The sequence below is a fragment of the Lolium perenne genome, chromosome 5 (genome assembly GCF_019359855.2).
Source record: "Lolium perenne isolate Kyuss_39 chromosome 5, Kyuss_2.0, whole genome shotgun sequence".
Taxonomy (NCBI): Eukaryota; Viridiplantae; Streptophyta; class Magnoliopsida; order Poales; family Poaceae; genus Lolium; species Lolium perenne.
Window position 1 is genome coordinate 115,619,416 of NC_067248.2, and position 20,879 is coordinate 115,640,294.

Genomic DNA, 20,879 nt, shown 5'->3' on the forward strand with positions numbered 1-20,879 from the left:
AGGCGAGGAGCTGCTGAAAGAGCATGGAGCCCCATGTGCGATTTTGGTAATTAATATTTTTTTATAGACAATACTTTGAACCATTTGTTGGCTTCAAGGGTTGAAAGAGGAAGAAGAAAGTAAAGATGATTAAGTGTTGAAGAGCGTATGGCAAGTATGCCTGGAAGTAAAATATTGTGTGAGCTCTCATGTGTAACTTCAAGACACCAGCATAAGAAAGAAAGAAGAAACGATTCAAGATTGATCAAGTCGAAGTGCAAGTTTAAGATGAGCATCTAGAAGAAATCGTGTGGTTGAATCTTTCCATTCATTTGATGATAATAGATATGAAGATTTGCCTAAATAGAGGCTCTCTGTACTGGAGTATGGGGAGCTATTCGCAAGACTCCACAAAAAAGAACACAACTAAAAAAATGTTACATCTTAAGTTGAACAAGATCGTTATCATCAACCTCAAGTAAAATATGGCTAGGGCAAAGATTAGACATTAATAGGATTTCTGGTTTCGTGTGGTTGGCTCTCGAGTAACTTGATCGTGTAAGAGATTAAGTAATTCCATCTTTGATATCATCTTTCTTGGTTATAATTTATTTTTATCCATATAAGAATTTACAGCTTGCGGTTATCTTCAAGCCAAGCTGCCGTTTGTGGGTTTCTGCTATAAGTGTTGCTCCCAAGGACGCCTAGCATCATCAAAAAGTAAAACATTCCACAGATGTATGGAGTATGGACTGTGGGAATGGAATAGGTGTGTAGTCGAAATGTAGTGCTGTCCAATATATAACAGATTTATACGTGGCAGCAATATCTACAGATCATTAGAAGTGCATAGTTCCCCATGATCTTCGTGAACACACGAATTCGAGATTTTTGCAGAGCTTCAAAGAGATACATCTGTCCCCCTGTTCATGTTGAAACTTGAAAAGAAAGTGATAGTCTCATCCCAAAACAATGTTTTCCAACTGTTGTTACAATGTTGTCCGTGACTATATTTCAGAAGTTTACAATAATATAGGCTAATCGGTTAAGGTAGCGTGTATATTATACAAGGCAAAACTCATACCATCTAACGCCTACAAACATTCATGGGGTATTCGCCCTTCGAGCAGGGCTATCTGACTTATTATGTGTGCCAATAATCAATGAATAAGGAGCACAAAAATTTCATCCAGAGGCAGCAGCAACTCTCACCCCATCGTTGCTCTCCTCTTTATCAAACTCCTCCATCAGCTCCCGTTGCCGTGGTGTCAGCTCCCTGCAAAAGCACACAGAAAATAAAATGCCAATTTTTTGAGTGTTTATTTTTTTTTTTGTTTCTCTTTTCTTTTGTGGAACTGGAATTTGGTTGAGGCCATGAAGCATACGTTGGGACTCTGATGTTGAAATGGACATAATGATTCCCGTAAGATGGCGAATTTTTCGCCTTTATTCCTGCAAAAGAAAATGAGGGAAAAAGTATTAACAGTGTGATTCAGATAAAGGTGCTGTTTTAGCCTTTTAGGTGACCACAATGACCAACCTTTGCCACGCAGGACAACCTTCTCTCCTGGTTGGGTACCTTGGCGAACCTGGACAGGTAATACAATATGCAAGGTAAGCCTTTGGAAATAGATAGCAGCATCTGGAAAATACATGCGTCATGTGCCAACCCTCAAAACTGAATTTACTAAGAATCAACACATACCTTGACTGAAACATTTCCGGTGAGGGTTGGTATTGTCACAGTTCCACCTAGCACAGCCTGTATACCAAGCAGTTTTAGAGCTCCTCGTCAACCAAAAGTAGATATGGATAGATGCATGATGTTAACATTTGCATCGTACTTTTTTATTTAGTTTCAAAAAAAGTTACTAATAAAGCCTGATACACATTGATTAGAACAGCACCTGGGCCATGCTTAGAATGGCATCAACATGCACGTGGTTGCCTTCTCGACGGAAGATAGGATCCTCTCTGACCTGTAACAGGAAAATGAGGATTAAGGCTCCTTTACAAAATCACTTACAAATGAAGATTTTTTCATCAAATGATATTAATGGAATTATTTCTCCGACTAACTAGCGGTCTAGCGCAACAACTGCAAATGAACCATAATTTCAATTGCGAAGTACCGATTGAACTGACATATAAAACTCAAAATTTGACAAAAAAGAAATGTGACCTTGATAGTTAAAAAAAGGTCACCAGGTTTATTGCGCTCAACATCTGCACCACCCTGACCACGAACCTTCATAATCTCATTGTCATCAATTCCTGAAGAAGTGTTCCAGTTATAATGTAATACACGCTAAAAATGTAAGTATTTCCATAGACTCCAAAATAAACCTGTGCTGATGCATACTTGCAGCAAAGAGAACTCAAACATTAACAGAAAAGGAAGAACGATAAAGTAGTAGAAACACATTTTATAGGACAGTGAGCTGAGCTATTGCCTTAAAATTAGCTTCTTTGCGCTAGGCATAATTTCTTTCTTTCTGTAAGGAGGACAAATAATTCAAGTGAGGGCTGAGAGCCTTAAAAGTAGGTACTCGTATAATATCGCTTTCTTTCTGTAGGGAGGACAGATAATTCAAGTAAGGGCTGAGAGCCTACATATCACTGACTTGAACCAAAGAAAGAAAAAAGCATGTGGTGCTCGTTCATTGAAATTCTCTTTGCTTAGCACACATGTGTTTGGAATAGAAAACCATCGGAGATACCTTTGGAACTGTTGTTTTCTTAGGGCAAGCTAGGAGAGAGAAGACATCAATCTGGTCAACCGGGTGAAGCATTTAGGCAAATGAATGAAAGACTGGAAGGGAAATTTACTTTCTGCATTGTGTCAAGTAGGCCAGTTGGGTTGGGATCAGTGGTATCTGCACCTAAGTAAGTTACTGTCTTACTTGCAATTCCACAAGTTCACACCTTACAGCATGCAGAGTGACAGACAAATATGCAGAAAATATATATTTGATTAGTGGCCACTGGCCAAACAATATACCCTACCTTACATGCAAGGTTACCAATTTTTTGGCATGTGCATGCCCCTTGGGTCACTCTAGTACGCATTTTTATGCCAACATTTGCCAATTCATGGGCAAGCAAAACCTTAGCCAAACACACCCGGATGTTCCACATACCAAAATTCATACTACCAAGTTAAGTGTCACATATCAAGTGTATAAATGCATTGGTACAGCTGAGTCACTCTTACCGGCCATTATGTCAAGCTTGACTGATTTTTTCCCCTTGACTAGCTGTTCACCCTTACATGTCTTGCAAAAATTCTTCAAGTGTAACATGGAAAAAAGCAGATTAAGTTAGGCTCCCAGAAACATCAACATGAGAGATATATGATATGTAGAAAGTTCAGAGACTAACAATTTAGTGTACACTCATATTGAGTAATTCATATCATGTACTTGCATAATGCAAACATTTTAGGATTTACTACCAGGAATAGTTTTAAAAAATTCACCGGTAGTGATGTGACTGTACTGAAACAGCCAGCAAGTTCACCTCATGTGACAATACAAACTAAACGTGGAGGAACACATAGACAAAATATGTCTTTGAAGCACAAATGTACCTTCGCGACTTTGCCACTTCCACCGCACCGAGAGCAAGTAGATTCAAGACTCAATATACCCTTCTGATAGAATATCTGTATACATAAGACAACATTTGAATGTCAGGAAAGTAATCTAGGTGTGACAATACTCTGTCAAATATGTAAAAGGAGACATACCACACCAGCCCCTCTACAAGCTTTACATGTTTGAGGTACAGTGCCAGGAGGAACACCACTTCCATCTGCAATTAACAAATGTTACACTTGAGCCTTAAAAGCGAGAGGGCTGGGGGTGGGGGTGGGGGTGTGGACAATTGAAGAGTTCGGTGATAACACGTACTGCAAGTTCCACAGAGAACATCAGTCTCATATGTAACAGTTTTTCTGCATCCTTGGACAGCTTCCATGAACGACAATTCAACAGGAATCTACAAATGAAATGAAAATAAGCATTGCAACAATATGTGTAATATAATGTTAACCGTTGCAATGAAGAACAACTAAAACCTTAACATCTTGGCCCCCTCTCGAAGTGAACGCACTGTCAAAAATCTGGTTGACATGACAAAATGTAAAAATATGAGGCATGCGCGATGATTCACATAGTTAAATGATATAACAACAAAAGTTACTCGGAAATGGAGGGCAAGAAAACTTGGCAAAACGAATATTAAATGATATTATCAAATCATGCCTGGCCACTCAAAGATGGAAGACCATTAAGATAATTAAATCGAAGAACTACAACATGATATGTTTAATTATACGCAAGCCTATGCTTTTCACCAAAGAACAAATGAACTGCATTAGATTAAAAAGCACAATATGTAGCAAAATATTTTACATGGACACCCAATTTATTAAAAAACTCTAATTACATTTTGAAGTCCCTGCATAGAAGGTAATCACATATTTTGAGTTTGCAAATCACAGCCCAATGTCGCTCCCAAGGCAACACAGGGGGGACCTGAGCAACTGAGCAGCACCTTCGTCCCGGTCTCCTGCTCTGCTGCTGCCACGGGCCTAGACTTGCAGTGGCGGCAGGCCCTGCTTCCTAAGCTGGCAGGGGCCTCCTCCCGGGAGCTAGAGGCACTGGGTTTCAGAGACAGGGCTATGGGGTGCAGCAACCAGTCTGCAGCAAGAGGAAACCAGGAGCGTTTGTGCTGGCAGTTGTCTTCTCCTGGTGTGGGAGGCTGCATGGGAAGACGTGGCCACCTCTGGAGTGTGTGGCCCGGCTGTGGTGGTCGTCGGAGTGCTCATGACCACTGAGGGGTGTTGAGTTCGGACGCTCGAACTGCACCGAGAGAAAACCAGGTGCGTTTGTGCCAGCGGTTGTGTTCTCCCGGTGTGGGAGGCTGCATGGGCAGACATGGCCAGGCTGTGGTGGGCGTTGGAGGGGCTGTGGCCACTGGGGAGTGTTGAGTTCAGACGTGAAATTGATAGCTCCAGGATATAGGAGGTAGGTCTGGCTACTCTAGCCGCCTGAGTGGCAGGGATCTGGGCATCAGCTCTCTAGTGGTGTGGCTACTCTGGCCGTGTGGGTGGCGGGGATCTGGACATCAGCTCTCTTGCAGCAAGGTGGACTGTCCTCGCGCGGTCCACAGAAGCTAGTGGTCGTGGCACTTGGCTGACTTTGTCAGTGCCAGCGACGATGCTGGTCAAGAGTGTTGTCTCCATCTTTGGTGGCGTTGTCGTGGAGCCCCACCCCCTCCAACCCTATGGATCCTCCGGCCAATAACGCAGCGTGATTAGCTAGATCGGATGATGGTGGGAGTCTTGTTATCATTTCCTCCCTGGAGTTGTCACTTTGGAGACATGACCAGGTTGGCTTCCAGCTTCAGGGACCCAGCAGGTGTATTGCTCATTGCTGCATGTTTGTTTTGTATGGCGGCGCTTCAGACCTAGCTTAGCTAGATAGTGTGTGAGGCAGTGGAGTTATGGATTTTGCCCAGTTTACCCTATTTAAATTAGTCTTGTATGGTTTTTGGTCTTGCTTCTCTCGTAAACTGAATCAATTCTCTTCTTCTATATGGAATGGCAGAAATCTCTGCCCTCATCCATGACTTCAATAAAGTAACGGTGACATTATGATAACCTAAAAATGGTGCAAGGAATAATTTACTTGTACTAAATAAAATCAAAGGACATCTTACATCACCGAAAATATCATTAAATGGATTATCGCCATTAAAGCCCTCACCGCCCCCAGGGAAACCATCTGGGCCACCACCCGATGCTTGGCGTTCAAAAGCTTCAACTCCAAGCTGCCGACATGTTATAGTTAACATATAAGCACTAACTATTTTGTATCATAGAAAATGAATATTACTGATTAGAGAAATCAATGCTATCAGTATGTAAGCATGTCAAGATATACAACACATAACATGGAGTTTATATAGGAATATTATTAATTTTCATGCATAAAAAATTAAGAACCTGATCATATGTTTCACGCTTATCATCATCCTTCAAAACCTGAGAGAAAATCACAAACAATAGCAACCTTTTAGATAGCATGCAACATGGCTCACCAAACAGAAAATAAATTATGTACTAAAATGCCCTACCTCATAGGCACGGTTAACTTCTTGGAATTTTTTTTCTGCGCCAGTATCATCTTTATTAGTATCGGGATGGAACTTCTTTGCAAGCTGGAGAAGCATGCCAGTTAAGCTAAAGTTTGACGAACTAATAAATGTCAAGAAATAGGAGACACGACAGATTATCTAGTACAAGAAGATCATGAAGATTGTTGATCAAACGACATGCAGATATCAAGGACATAATGTAGTTGATCCGCAACAACAGATCAGAAGAATTTGACCCTCTAGACATACAATCTCTAAGGGAGGGGGGACTATCTTCGTTCGTAAGCCTTCATCGAGAAAAGGTAGCTCTTCTACTAGCCCAAAAAGTATTTGGTGCCCTTTTTAGGAAAAGAAAACTGCTTGGTACAGAAGTAGACAAGTGCATGTGGGAAAGTTAAGTATTTATGCATCATGGCCCAACTATATTCATTGGCTTCATAAACTAGCACTAGTGATTTCAATTGAGGTGTGTCCCATGACAAAGTGTAGCAAAAATGAAATGTACCGCTTTTAAAGAAGAGACTGCAGGCTAACATTGTCAGTGATCAGGGCCTAGCATTATCTAATATTTATTACTCTGGATTCTTGCTATGTTCTATAGATAGGCAGGTGGCATGGCTAAAAAAAGGTGAACGACAAATAATGTATCTTGTTTCTCAAGATGTCGTGTGACAACAAAAGATGTTCTTGCAACAATGTCTTCCTCCTCAGGAAATACATTATTTGGGAGGCAGAAAGAAGGTCTTACGAAATCAGTATACTGGTTTCTGCAAAGGCTACTGGCAGCATGCTAATCTACTCTGCGGAAGCCCTGAAAGCTGGGCACGGAAAGCTTCTGCTGTTGTGTTCGAATGGAGCTCGGCCACCAGTAGCGAACATACTACTTTACAAACCTTAGGTGTAACGATTTTACCTTCTCTGGTAAAAAGTAAATTTCCCAACTAAGTATCGGCTATCTAATCCTGAAGGAATATTCCAGCTAGCACATAGTTGCCAAGTACTCCCTCCGTCCATAAATAGATGTAAGCGATGCATTGACTTCGCTGTATGTATTGTCTTATGCAGACAACAATGGTTTCTAGAGCGAGCCCCCCTCTGAGTGGATGTTGAGGGAAACACAGCATGAGCCTTGGCACACCCCCCAAACAAGCAATACTTTCCCATCTTGAACTGAACTGAACAGAGCACAGAGACTAGTCAGAAGTGAAATTCCCTTCTCTGACTACTCACCCAGACTTGGTTTGAGAGAATCCAGTCCCGAAGGGGGATTAGAGACAAAGCCAATGAGGAGCCAAAGACAGCTGAGGCCAAGCTGCAAAGAGCGCTCGAGGAGACCAGCTAATCACTCGTGTGAGTCATGCAGTTGATGCTGAGGGCACTAACAAAGTAGAATCTGGCACAGTTCAGGCTCGGTACGAGGGGTACTTTCTAGGCTACTGGCCGGGCCCGCCTATAATTAGAAGCTTCGGCACACTCTCTATTTTGCTAAGGTAAGGAACTTCGTGTCGCGGCTGCTCCACTCCGCTGCGGTTTTTTAAACTTAACTTCGTTGCCTTTCCGTGCGAGAAACAAATGGGCGCTGTGTAAGGAGTACCAAACGGAAGGAAGAAAAACTAAGTGGGATAGCGTGTTGAGCTACGCCCAATAATAGTCGTAAGATGAAGTAGCAGATCCTGAACCAGCTTTGGACATAGTTCTTTCTTTTTTTGATTAGAGGAAAGACAGAAATTTAGACAAATCTAAGACATCTATTTATGGACAGAGGTAGTGTTATTAATCAGTTATTATAGTACATTTCTGCACAGCTAATAAGCTAACAAAAGAATAAGATGGCATGCCAAACATGTCAGATATATTCATTTATTTGGTACGGGCCCAATTCATGTTAACCAAATTTAGTCAAGTTATATCTAATACATAATGTTAGCTTAAGTCTTAAATGAGACAAAGTGATGCAAAAATACAGACCCCATAATATGCCTTCTTTATGTCTGATGCAGAAGCGTCCGAGCTCACCCCGAGCACATCGTAGTAATCCCTTGCATCCACCCTCATTGTGGCTAAAACATGCAAAATAAATTATTATCATAGATATAATCAAAAGAAACATGAAATTTACCAAAAAAAAAATAGCAAAGGTAATCACACTCATAAATCAAAATTAAAAAGTAAGTTTGATATAAACTTTTGCACTTTATAAAGTGCAAGGTAGAGCTCTTGTGTCTGACAAACGGTGAAGATAAATATGGTGCTGGTAAATGATGAAATCAAGCATAAATATAATACTCCCTCCGATCCATAATAAGTGTGGAGGTTTCAGTTCAAAGTTGAACTAAAACCATGACACTTATTATGGATTTGGATCGGAGGGAGTATTTGTATTTCTGTAGTTCATACATCATATATCATCATGGTCAAGGTTCAAAAGGCACTAGGCAGGCGTTTCGTGGCGCATAGCTCGCCTAGGCGACTGAGTGAGAGCAGCAGCAACAGGCTATTCAGCTTCCACCAACAACTAAGCCACCACGGTTGCATGAGCAACAGTACTAAACAGGAATGACAGTGCTAGTGGCGACCAGATTCACATCTTCTTAGCTTGCCACATCAATGCTGCTGCACGCCTGCGAGCACCTACCTAGGGACACTTCTTTTAAACATTATCATGGTTAAGTGTTGTTAATCTTATTAAGACCAGTAGCATGAGACCAGCTTTCAGGGCTATTCCGATTTGCATAATTTCAGATACCCTAAAATAGGAAAAGTGCAGGATTGGTATGGCCTGCTCTATTGAGCCGTACATGCTCGCAAACCGAAGTGTGTGCAATCACATCATAAGAAACATAAAGTCACTAGCCATATGAATCTGTTTAAGTGGTTAGACCCAACGGAAAAAATCTTCGGAATTAAGTGCAAAGTGGCACGTATGAAAAAATCCTAAGAGGTCGTTTGGTATCCATCATTTGGGTCTGGAATCCTGGAATTCATTTTGGAATTCCATAGGTGGGCTGTTTGGTTGCCACAGAATTGGGCCATCATTTCATTTAGGAAATCCAGCAAAATGACGCCATGTGTAAACACAATTCCGAGCTGAAACCTGTCATTCACGTTTCTCCATGGAAGCCATTTACAAATTCAATATTGAATTCTACTGTCATTTACAATTCCTGTGGCAACCAAACAAGTGTCCATTTCTGGAATTACAATGTAAATGAAATGTATTCATTTCAAAATGCTACAAATGAAAGGAAAGCCTGGCTTCCAAACGACTTCTAAGACTTCTTCTAATTCCTACAGATTAAACTACCAGTATAGGAAGAATTTCTAAGAACTGTAATCGTACAGAATTCATTTGAATCAAAGAGGCTCACTGGCCCACTAGGAAGCTAGAGTCAAACAGAACTGCCACTTATTGCCCTTCATACTTGGAAAAAAAGATGAAAGAAAATGAGCCTTCCGTTTACGTTTAATACATTATCAGCAATTCACTAGGAATTTGGCAATGCTATTTTTTGTGTGCAGTTAGCACAACAAGCGCCACTTGGAAGATTATACAGTGTCTACCAGCTGCATAACTTAACTTTGTATAGTATGAATGGCAGAGGTACAAATGGATAAAACTAACTTTCGACCCTTCTAACAATTACATTTGCATGTGAAACGAATATATTATATTCAAATACATGATAATATCAACCTGGCAAGGACAGTGGGAATTATTTTGGTTAGCCACTTCGGGAATAGTGCATCTTCGAATCACTCGTTTCTATAAAACTTGCTGCAGACATGGTGTCCATATTGTTTTATGAAGCTCGCATGCAGCACTGTCAAAACAACCCTGTATAGGTCTAACTTATCTGGTTTTTTCTTACTAACAAGGTATAAAGCAATATCCATCATTTATAAGACATAGTTTTTTTCTTCTGCAAACTGACAAATCTTGAATATGTAGGACATTGTGAATCAGGGAAAGTGTTCAACACTGGACTAGCAAGCTAGCATGGATATGATTGATCAGCTAACGCTGATAGGTTGTGTTTGCTGCAAAGAAGAAGTACCAAGACACATATACGTTTACCATTTAATCCCATAAGAATCATAAAGTATGGACCCGATAGAAAAAATGCTGTTTGCCCAGATTGAGAGGAGCCAGAATAAGAATTCATGGCTTCAGTTATAATTTGCCAAATAACAATAAGGATCTGTTCGTCTTTGCAATAAGGTACGATAATTTCGTTCAATTGAGATGCCTTTAAGAAACTTCGGTGTTTGGGCAGGCTAGCTTATTTTTCCTGTAGATGTGAAGATGAGAATCTGTCTGATTGAGATGCTTAGGTGTTCAGTTAGCTGTTTATTTTCCATGATCAAGTAGGAAAGGGATATATTATGCATTCCAGGAGAGATAAAATGTGCCAGGAAAATCACTAATAAGTACACCCTCCGTTCCATATTAGTTGCCGCTGATTTAGTACAATTATCCATGCAACTATAAATTGATGTACTAAACAGAAGAGCTACTCTCAATGAAGCTTAGCAAACTAAAGTACAGTAATAATGAAATGAGCCCAAAAGTTGGTATCCTACTTTCAAATTTATGACATTGGTTTCCGGAAGTAAAGTATGGTATGATAATCTTGTTTAGTTGAGATGCTTTTAGAAACTTAGGTGTTTGGGCACACTAGCTTATTGTGTCCTAATATAGCGGTGAAGTGTGACAATCTCGTCTGGTTGAGAGGCTTAGGTGTTCGGTTAGTGGGTTATTTGTCGTGAACAAGTAGAAAACGTATATAATATTGCATTCTAGGAGAGATGCAATGTGACAGGAAAACCACTGAAAACCAGAGTACATGCAACTATAATCTGATGTACTAAACAGAGCAGCTACCGCCACAGACGCTTAAAAACAAGCAAACTGAAGCACATCAAATGGAAAAGGAACCTAAATTTCGGTTTCCAACTTTCGACTCTTATGAAATTTAGTTTCCAAAATTAAAGCATGACCACCTAGGATGACAAACTGTTATACAACGGAACATGAAAAATGGTATTACACAGCAGAAGTACAGAACACATCAAATCCACCGGAGGGCGTACCATGGAACGACCTGCTCGGGCACCACCAGCTCGGGCTCCTCCTCTCCCTCACTGCACAATTTCACCGGATCAGGCTTTGCTCGGACAATTCATGCGGAAGTATCGAACTAAAACCGAGGCGACTGACCTGGAGCGGGAAGCCGCGACGGGGCGCCCCACGCTGACGAGGCGGCGGCGAGGTGGCGGGAGAACACCTCGAACTGACATGGAGGTAAAATGGGTTAGCCGTGAGGGTCGGGATTGGATGGGAGGAGAAGCGGTGAGGGGAAGCGGGGGAGGGGCGAGTGGGGCGTGATCTCACCTTCGACTTCGAGGAGGTCGCGGCGGCGGCGGCGAGCCTTGAGGCGGCGGCGCGCGCCATGTGGGCGGAGCTGGGGAAACCCTACGTTGTGCTGGGAAACGACCGGCGGAAGGCAGAAACTACACAGAAGAAACGTGCAGGGTTTTAGCTGTGAGTGTTTTTGGGCATCATCTTAAAAACTTTAAAACCATTTTAAAGAAAAATGCAATTCTAGGCATAAGGTTTGGATTTTCATGTTAAACGTCTGGATTCACAAAAATATCCAAGTTGAAGATTTGGATTTTCAAGATGAATATATGCATTTTCGAGTAGAATATTTGATTCATGGGCACGACTGAGTTTGAATTTTAGCTTGGTATCATCGGTAGCATTTTTAATATGAATATATATCTACAAAAAATGAAAAAAGAGTTATGTGCTCTGTTTTCCCATTTTACCGAGCACGGTATTCGAATCATGAGCCTGTTTTTTTTAATCAACATCGAAAGGCATGTCTATTTTGGCACAGAGTATATCATGTTTAATAATGGAGATAATGGCATAGTACCACCCCGAGAGTTAGATTTTAGCTTTCAAATCAACTAGAACAAACACCATAACTTTGAGAATATTTACACTTGTTATGTTCAATGAAAAAAATGAAAAGATGTATATTCATTACCAATTTAACATATAATTTAAAATTAGATCTATAAATCATTTTAATTCTCATAATAGTTAAGCGAAAAAGATGATCAGTTTGTGACACTTTCGTGTGTCATAAATGCGAAATGATCTTCTCTGTGGGAGATGACATTCCATTAATGGTGGGCCGCTTGTGATAACTTCGTCAATTTCCAGATTGGTTAAATCAGTTTTTGAACTTAGTGTCTTAGAGATACTCATAGGGTAGATGGACTATGTCTTGGACCTCTTGGCAGCGGCCCGGCCCATCCTAGCTCCAGCTCTCTGCGCCCGAATCTCGAAGCAAACGCGCACACGTCATACTCGGGCCGAGGGCACAAGTGGAGACTCAGTGCTCTGTACCCTGCCGGCGGCGAGGAACAGCGGGCGCTCGAGCGGCGGAGGAGCGGGGATGGCGGCGCAGAAGAGGTGGAGGTTCGCGATGGTGTGCTCGTCGAACATGAACCGGAGCATGGAGGCGCACGCGGTGCTGGGCCGCGCGGCGCTCGACGTCGAGTCCTACGGCACCGGCTCCCAGGTGAAGCTCCCGGGCCCGTCGATGCACGAGCCGAACGTCTACGACTTCGGCACCCCCTACGGCGGCATCTACGAGGACCTCCGCCGCAAAGACCCCGACTTGTCCGTACTATTCTAATCGCTCCTTGCTTGCTGATAATTTTTTGAAGCTGTACACTAGGTTTTCCTGTTGCTTGTATTAAATTAAATTTTATAAAGTAGAAGTGCTCGGTGATATTGTGCTCGGAGAGGCTTTTCTTGTGTTTGTTGGAAAGAAACTAGCGACTGTTACGGCCTGTCCCTTCGAGGATTTTGGATGGGATTCAGAAGAAATCTATGTTGGATTGGAACAAAAAAGCTAAATTGTGCAAATGATCTGTGGATATCCGGGGTTTCTACATAGGATTCGTATCCCTACTACTTATTCCCCATTTTAGGTTTTTGCAATTTTGCTTTCTCGATTTTGAAATGTCAGTTGCAGCATTGAGTTTTCCCCTTGTTTTTTCGTTTGTGTTCTTACAACATTGAGATAACTGGAAGAGATATTTCCTCTCTTGATTGGTCTAGCGTGATGTCAATGTGTTCTCTTGTGCTCAGTATGGATTTGCTGTGACCCATCCAGGTACAAGAGGAACGGGCTGCTGCCAATGCTGAAGAGGAACATCGGTGTGAAGCTGGCGCCACAGAGGTGGCAGGATAACGCGGGCGATGGGGTGTTTGATATGATACTCACCTTTGAGGAGAGAGTCTTTGACTTAGTAGTTGAAGGTAAGCAACTAACAGGTGCTGGGCACTTTTTGGTCTAAAAAATGCATCGAGGTTTAATCACTGTAAGTCTGTGCGATTACATGGTTGTGTTAGTATTTACTTTCGTTGGCATTTGTGTGTTCAGATATGAATAACCGTGAGCCAAGGCTATTTAAGAGTGTGCTGATAATCAATATGGATGTGAAAGATAACCATGAAGAGGCCAGTGTTGGGGCGAAGCTTGCTTTAGATTTGTGCCAGAAGGTATTCAAACGGCATAGCATATATAATATAGCATGCATAATAGTTTACTCCTTCCATGGTTTGTTAATTACCAATAAATACACATGTTTGTGTGGTTTTCCGGAAATGTATCCTGTAAGAAAAGGGCTGATTGGTACTATAGTGATGAACTAATTTATAGTGCTCCTGGCCACTTAGGACACCACATGATAAATGGGATCGGGTCTGTGTATACTTTAAATCTGAAATTGTAGAAAATATTATTTTCAAGTAAATAAATACTGTAGTAAATTACGATGAAGCTAGAGAGTATCTATTTAATTTGTACAGCACCTTTTTGTGATAAAGAATAGGTATGGCACTTAAGTTATCATACGTGATCCTAGATGCATAGCCAATCCACATGCAGCAATGGACAGAAAGGCTCTGGTAATTTACTCTTGCTAAGCAGGTACATCGTTTGTGATGAAACAGAAAATAACCATCAATAAAGAACTATTCTTGATCAAGTCTAGCATCTCAAATTCTCAATCACTATGAAGGTCAATGGAGCTGATATAAACCCTCATATTCTAAATATGTGAAATTTTTAGGACATGCCGATCCAATGGTCGGTGTTTCAGGATATGTCACTCCATTTCTCATGTCAGTAGGACATGGAGTGGCCAATGTCGAAACACACGTGATTTTAGTTCCATGCCCTATAAGACTATGTTAGAAGAATAGCATGGATTTATTATGACAATACACCTAATCAGCCAATCCAAGTTTCCTGCTGACTTTGATGACATTGTTAATGTTACTGTATGGGTATTCTCTTGTGTAACATGTACCCCTGCCAACTTGGCACTTGAAAGAACACCGACAAGGTTGTGTAACAACCATTTAGGCTATGTGGATTCGTGTACGGGTACTCGCGCTGTCATAGCGCCTATCATACAAGAGATTGAAGGGCTAGCTTTTTCTTTTTTGTCTTTTGATATTATTATTCATGTATTGAAGTCAGCTAACACTCCAGCCACCTTTGTGGCAAGCATGCTTGCACTCTGGAGGTTACAAGCTGCTGGATGAACTCCCCACATAGTTTCTAGTTTCGTGATTACCAGTATCCAGGCTGATTGCACTGGTGCTGTTTGAATAAAGCCCTAAATTTCCCCGCAAAAAAAGGATTCACATAGTATTATTTACTTGTGACCCCTAAGAAGCATTGTCTTTACCTTAGCTAGAATCAGGTCTATCCTTCCCATCGTCAGTGAATTCCTACTGCGCTGGCATCATCATATTAACCACCTTCATGTGTCCCTAGGCTTGTATAGAAGGGTAAATATTTTGAATACCGAATGATCTCAAATACCAGAAATTAAATTCATCCGTCCAGTCGTACATGTATACCATATTCCCATGTGTGTTAGGTTAGTGGTTTCTGTGGATTGATACTTCCTGTCCACATTTTAATATTCTGCTTGGATGCTCATATCTTCATTGCATACCTATATTTTAAATGGTGTTGTATTTTTAGAAATAAAGTGATGCCATCAACCAGTTATGTAGGAGAACAAATCTGTACACTTGTCTTTTCCGTGAAAAATAACATAGAATCCTCAGAAATATCCTCTTCACAGTGAAACCTGTGTTTGGACATTCTTTAGCACTCAACTTAATGGAGTTTCCTCTTACATCAGTGGTGTGATAAATATGCAGAATGCCTTGTTGCTCTTATGCTATCCCTAATATGCTAACTGTGTGCTGCAAAGATATTGGTATACTGATGGCATATTGTAAATGGATTTTTCAATGCGATATTGGAATATGGAATCTGATGTGTGTATTCTTATTCTTGTCATGCTTTTGTTGAAAAGCTTGTGATACCCTATTTCGCACCTTAGTTTGCACATGGTAGGCATGCACTTTGTCAAACTTGAGAGTTAACACATCTGCCTTTTTTCCAGCTTGAAGGGGTGCATGATGATTGGGAGGAAATCATTGATGACCTGATCGCTGCATTCGAGAAACAGCACAAGCGGAAACTCACATACTACACCTCATTTTACTAACTCCGTAGCTGCTTGTGAGGACTGTACGAGGCAGAATCATTCTTAGTTTAACTTAATATGTGGATGGTTGGTGGTATCCAGGAAACTGTGCGAAGTTGAGGCAGCAGCTGGATTATATTGTGGTGCTCACTTGTCTGTTGTCACAGAACAGAGACGCTGATCTTGAAACCATCTTAACAAAATCATGCTCAGTCCATGTTCTGATTTTCAGGAACTCATCTGATAAACGCAAAAGAGTATGACTCCATGAGTGTGTCCTTTTCTTTCCGAGTCTTAACCTCACAAAGTGAACCATGAATTTCTGGTGACGTTGGCATAAAACAGGTTGAAATTCATGTAGTTCTTCAGGTGTCCTGGTTGAGCAACTTTATCAGATTTTGACTTGAAATCGACGTTCTTTCAGTGTCATTTTGACTGGTCAGAGCTGTTCTCTCTGTGACGATCAATCATCTGCCGGTGCCAGAACCCCTGTTTTGTGATGCTGGGAGCTCTGACCTGCAATTTTCAGTCCAACAAACTGTTATGCAAGTAGAAATTTTTGTTTATGTTTGATGGTCAGGTTGTCACCTATCACTATCAGGTTTCGAGAGCGAGTGATGTTGTTGCTGGTTTTGGCCGTACTTCACCGTACAAGGTTTACTCCATCTGACGTCCTGGTTGTTTTGACGGCTTGAGGCGTCTGACCTCAGTTCAGGCTGGCCACATCCATCCATCCATGTACCCCTCCGAAATCTTTTCGTTGATCCGGGAAATGTATTGTTTTGTTTGAAGTTCCTGTCTTCCAAAATTTCCCTGAATTTCATTATCCAAAAGGGTTTTGAGGCTCGATAGCCTCTGGGACTCTGAGTTCGAGTTTGTCTTTTGGGGCTGGGTTCAGGGTCAGCTGAGAGAAATGGTTTCCGGAGAGAGTTCACTCAGTCTTGTAGTTATGTGAGCGTTTTGGCGTTCAGATAGACATGACCTGATGACATGCTGACAAACCACCATGTAGCAATGTCGATGGAGATTTGCTTATGTGAACCAGAAAGGCTGGCCGTATTCATTAATTATGAAGAATAATTTGGTCGTCTTTGGCCGGGAAACACAAACCTGTCCCTTTAAACGACATTTAATTTACAGACTTTTTTTGTGTGGTTCAGACCAGCACACAAAAATCTCAACACAACACTTACACGTGCAGTTAGTACCAATCTTGGCCCCTAAAACAGAATGAGTGAATAAAAAGAGAGAACGGCATGTTCCTTTCCCACCTCCATGAATGTTTTCGAGTGTCTAGGTGCATCTCCACGTAGTAACTTAATAGAGGCCGCTAGCAAAAGCAGATTGTCATACCTCCTTTGACCACATGTCGTAGTCGTTCTCGTTCGTACGGCGCAATGTTCTGGATCTTAATGCGAGGACGGTAAAGCTTTTTACATGGTCTCCAGATGCATTGTCCCGATCCTGGATGGATAGGTCGAGCTATCGACCGTAGACGCACGAAGGGAATTAATACTCACTCTCCGTTTACAGTTACCTCGTGTTCTAGGTTAGTTAAAGTTAAAAAATTAAAGTTTAATTATATATCTAGAAAATAATATCAACATCTATATTATAAAATTCAATGTGTTAGAAAGTTGTGTGTCCGACGGATCTTCTAGAATCTGATCGGTTTTCGTGTTCGTTCATGTGTCTCTTCCGATTTGCGGTTATTATCATTTGTGATGATTTACTGCTTTGGTGCATGCTTTTTGGGGGGGCTAGCACGATGACTTGTCGTCTGTTTACTACAATGAGCTCTAGCATGACAAGCTTTGTCCGATTCTTCGGCTTATGTTGGTATCTGTAGTTAGACGGTCCAAGTACCTATTTGTATTTTTTATTACTTTTTAAGCTATTTATATTGTTTTTGATGATTACTAATAATTGGTGGGATTTCGTAAAAATAAATTATATGCGTTTGATATTATGAATGTTGATATAACTTTATCTTCTACTCTTAGTCAAAATTTGCAGATTTTAGTTTGAACTAAACCTAATACGCGAGGTAATTGTGAAAGGAGGAAATATAATTAATTAGATGGCCCTAGCTTTACTCGCTTGACACTGTTTGTATTTCGTCTAGCCAAACAGCTGACTTTGCACGCACACAGCACAGCTAAACCACTAGCGGATCAACCTAGTTAATTCGGGAAGCAGAAAGCCTCCAAAAGAGATTCATTGTTCTTGTGGCATGTCTTGTCTATGTCGGCAGCACTTTGGTGATGTCTTCATCGTTTATTTTATCCCTAATTCGTCGAGGAATGTCAGGTTCATCCGTGACACCTTTGCTTTTCCTAATGATTTGTTTATCAAACCTGTCTACCTTCACCAAATTAGGTTTAGGTTGTTTTTTTGCTAAGCCATGACGAAAATGGAGCTCCATTTATTTATCCACCGCTCACAGTACTTCTATATTACGTTGCACGTGCGTGATTGTGGCATCAACCATGTCGCATGACGGTGTTCCAAGGTGTCAGTCACATCGGGACACGTGGATGAGAGACTGGCCAACAAATATTAGAGGACCCGGCTGGCTTACATTTGATGTGATCAAAATTCAAAAGCGATAGCGAAGTTTGGTCAAAACTCATATAATGTGAACAGTGCGTCTCTTTCTGCTCTAGTGTACCCAACACATCTCCTTATGACACGTGGCCACTAGAAGTGGGTGCCGGTGCTATTATTGGTGATTCTTTTCGTTTTGCTGCAACACGTCTCGATCGTGTGCTTCTCGTTTACAGAACATCTTCAAGCGTGCCATGGAGTATGCATGGAGTAGGAGTACGCTACATTCGCGCCAACAACATTCTCCTCTGCCCGGTTGATGCCGTGTCCCACGTGTCGCTTAATCGAGAAAAATGTGCATGCCTACCTTGCCAGCTGCCTGTAAAATTCTTGCCGGAGCTACACTATACAATCCCGTTTGAAACACAGTGACTAAAATCATTAGGAATAAGAAAAAGAGCGAAATGTTATGTATCGAAAATGTTGTTTACATGTCACGCAGGTAAAACACAGGTTGCACCATGGGTAAGACCTCATGTTTGTTTTCCTCCAAAATTCATATAAATATTTTAAAATCGGAGCATAGTACTTCGTCCTCTGCCAAATAGTACCGTAGTATGTATAGTGTGTGTTTTGATTGTTTGATTCGAATATTTGCCATAAATGTTTTATTAGCATACCGTATTATTGATTGCCACAAAAATGAAAGAAAGTACTTTCGATAAGCCTTTCTATGGTGTATTCTAGAAATATATAAAAAAGTACTTCTGAGTATGAATCCAATATAAACCTACTTTTTATTGAATTAATTGTCAATAACAGAAGAATCTAAGATAGTACTCTGCATATAGTTTTATTGAATCAAATGTTTTTACATGATTAAAGCAACTGTCAATAAAGCATTAGTCCATCTAGATAGTAGTCTAAATGTGCATTAACTTAAGTAATTAACCAGCTTGTAAGTAAGCAACAACGATGAGCTTGATTTAGTCACCATCGTCATCCTCCAAGTGCCATGTTACCCACTTTGTAATTTTCTAGTGGCAAACATGGAGCTACAACTACTGACACGTAAGGACATAACTATCTACTGTAGATAAGTTCTAAGATGGTCAAACGAATGTGTCAGTCCTAACCTAACATGGTCAAAGCCAATTGCCTTCTGAATTCCTTGTTTATAAGAGCTAGCTTGAAACTGAAGTATACAAATAATACTACGGAGTATTCTATTTGTATATATCCTTAGGGTATGTGCATTTCTGCTTGGTGTATTTTAGGAGTTAGTTGGATTGCAATCTAATTTTTCATTATTTGCGGCTGGTGTGGGCTTAGCCTGCCTGTTGCACCCTTTTGGCAAAATTAATGAGATGAGATAGAAGATTTTTCTAGCCGTTCATTTTTTTGCCACAATAGCCGATAAATCCCGTCTATGCCAAAATGTAGTGCATGTGAGTTATTTTAGAAGTCAGATGTTGTCAAGTTGAACCAAATATGTAGAAAAATATACCATGATTTATACATCAAATTAATGATGTTAGAATCATCATGAAATATAATTCATATTATATGTATTTTTTTATGTATTTTACGTTCTAGATGTTGTCTACATACTTGGTCAAACTTTACATTGTTTGACTTTTGAAAACACTTGGATGCACTATATTTAGCATAGAGGGAGCACTATTTTTCAAATACTTTTGTCTTGTTAAATAAGTTTAGTGTGAATTAATATATAATGAGCAAGACGACACACTGGACAATTCTATTTTATTTTTTGCAAGGAAGTTTTGACATTTTCTTCAACCTATAAAAAACTAGAATCATTTCATAGAACCTATAAACCTATCAATGTGCCATTTTGGCATAATTAATGTGACGAGATAGAAGGTTTTTTCTCCATTTTAGTTTTGTTTGCCACAAAAGTCGATAAATCTATTATTTTTAACTAATTTTGTCGTTGAGCTTGCTAGATAAGTTTAGTGTAGATTAATATCTATTGAGCGCGGCAAACAAAAAGCCTATACGATCTCAAAACGTCGCGCTGGACACTTCTATTTTGTTTCTTTGCAAGCAACTTTTGACATTTTCTTCAACCTATCCCAAAACAAATTAATTCATAGAAACCTATTAACTTGTCAAACACTAGAAGTGGTACTACGTAGATAGAGAGATTGTCCCCGAAGCAAAGTTGAGATCAAGCAAGCAAACTAACAGAAATAACTAACCCGTGTGTAGACAGAGAAAAGTTGCCGACAAAATAAGAAAAAAAGAAAACCAGCAGCACAAGTCGGGACAGAATTTGCAGAACACACATCTTTAGCAGATACACCAGCCAGATACAATGGTACCTAGATGAAACAAGCAAACTTAATTATGCAAATGCGTTGTATCTGGATATATAGATAGCCACATATTTAGATCACTGTTCCAATGGCGGAGCTAATTTTATATCCTTGGTGACCACAATAAATTACTGCAGTGCTAGTTAATTAAACACACGTACACTACTGGGTTAAGCGTCCCTTACTGGTTAAGGTCCGTAGCTTGCTCGATCACCTGGATATATATCTATATCTCTCTCGGTCTCTCTCTATATA

At 40.6% G+C, this 20,879-nt stretch overlaps 2 protein-coding genes across 2 annotated transcripts; one reads left to right on the forward strand and one right to left on the reverse strand.

The window, feature by feature from the left end:
- Positions 1-933: 933 nt before the first annotated feature.
- Positions 934-11,677, reverse strand: LOC127299701 (chaperone protein dnaJ GFA2, mitochondrial). Its single transcript, XM_051329721.1, has 18 exons — positions 11,534-11,677; positions 11,360-11,432; positions 11,233-11,283; positions 8,110-8,201; positions 6,121-6,204; positions 5,990-6,028; positions 5,704-5,814; positions 4,058-4,102; positions 3,891-3,978; positions 3,728-3,792; positions 3,569-3,643; positions 3,194-3,266; positions 2,162-2,253; positions 1,887-1,958; positions 1,685-1,741; positions 1,520-1,568; positions 1,365-1,431; positions 934-1,255 (listed from the first exon to the last, which is right to left on the reverse strand). The coding sequence occupies exons 1-18, from the start codon at positions 11,591-11,593 to the stop codon at positions 1,165-1,167; spliced, it is 1,284 nt and encodes a 427-aa protein (XP_051185681.1). The 5' UTR covers positions 11,594-11,677; the 3' UTR covers positions 934-1,164.
- An 852-nt stretch (positions 11,678-12,529) lies between these two features.
- On the forward strand, positions 12,530-15,970 carry LOC127299703 (uncharacterized). The gene is made up of 4 exons (XM_051329723.2): positions 12,530-12,835; positions 13,335-13,480; positions 13,605-13,723; positions 15,652-15,970. The coding sequence occupies exons 1-4, from the start codon at positions 12,609-12,611 to the stop codon at positions 15,754-15,756; spliced, it is 597 nt and encodes a 198-aa protein (XP_051185683.1). The 5' UTR covers positions 12,530-12,608; the 3' UTR covers positions 15,757-15,970.
- Positions 15,971-20,879: the final 4,909 nt, after the last annotated feature.

Coding starts and splice junctions, on each gene's coding strand:
- LOC127299703 (XM_051329723.2), top strand. CDS start 12,609: ATGGCGGCGCAGAAGAGGTGGAGGTTCGCGATGGTGTGCTCGTCGAAC. Junction 13,481..13,604: donor CTTTGACTTAGTAGTTGAAG/GTAAGCAACTAA, acceptor TTGTGTGTTCAG/ATATGAATAACCGTGAGCCA. Junction 13,724..15,651: donor CTTTAGATTTGTGCCAGAAG/GTATTCAAACGG, acceptor CCTTTTTTCCAG/CTTGAAGGGGTGCATGATGA.
- LOC127299701 (XM_051329721.1), bottom strand. CDS start 11,593: ATGGCGCGCGCCGCCGCCTCAAGGCTCGCCGCCGCCGCCGCGACCTCC. Junction 3,267..3,568: donor GAAGTGGCAAAGTCGCGAAG/GTACATTTGTGC, acceptor TTACACTTGAAG/AATTTTTGCAAGACATGTAA. Junction 2,254..3,193: donor CAAGCTTGACATAATGGCCG/GTAAGAGTGACT, acceptor ACACTTCTTCAG/GAATTGATGACAATGAGATT.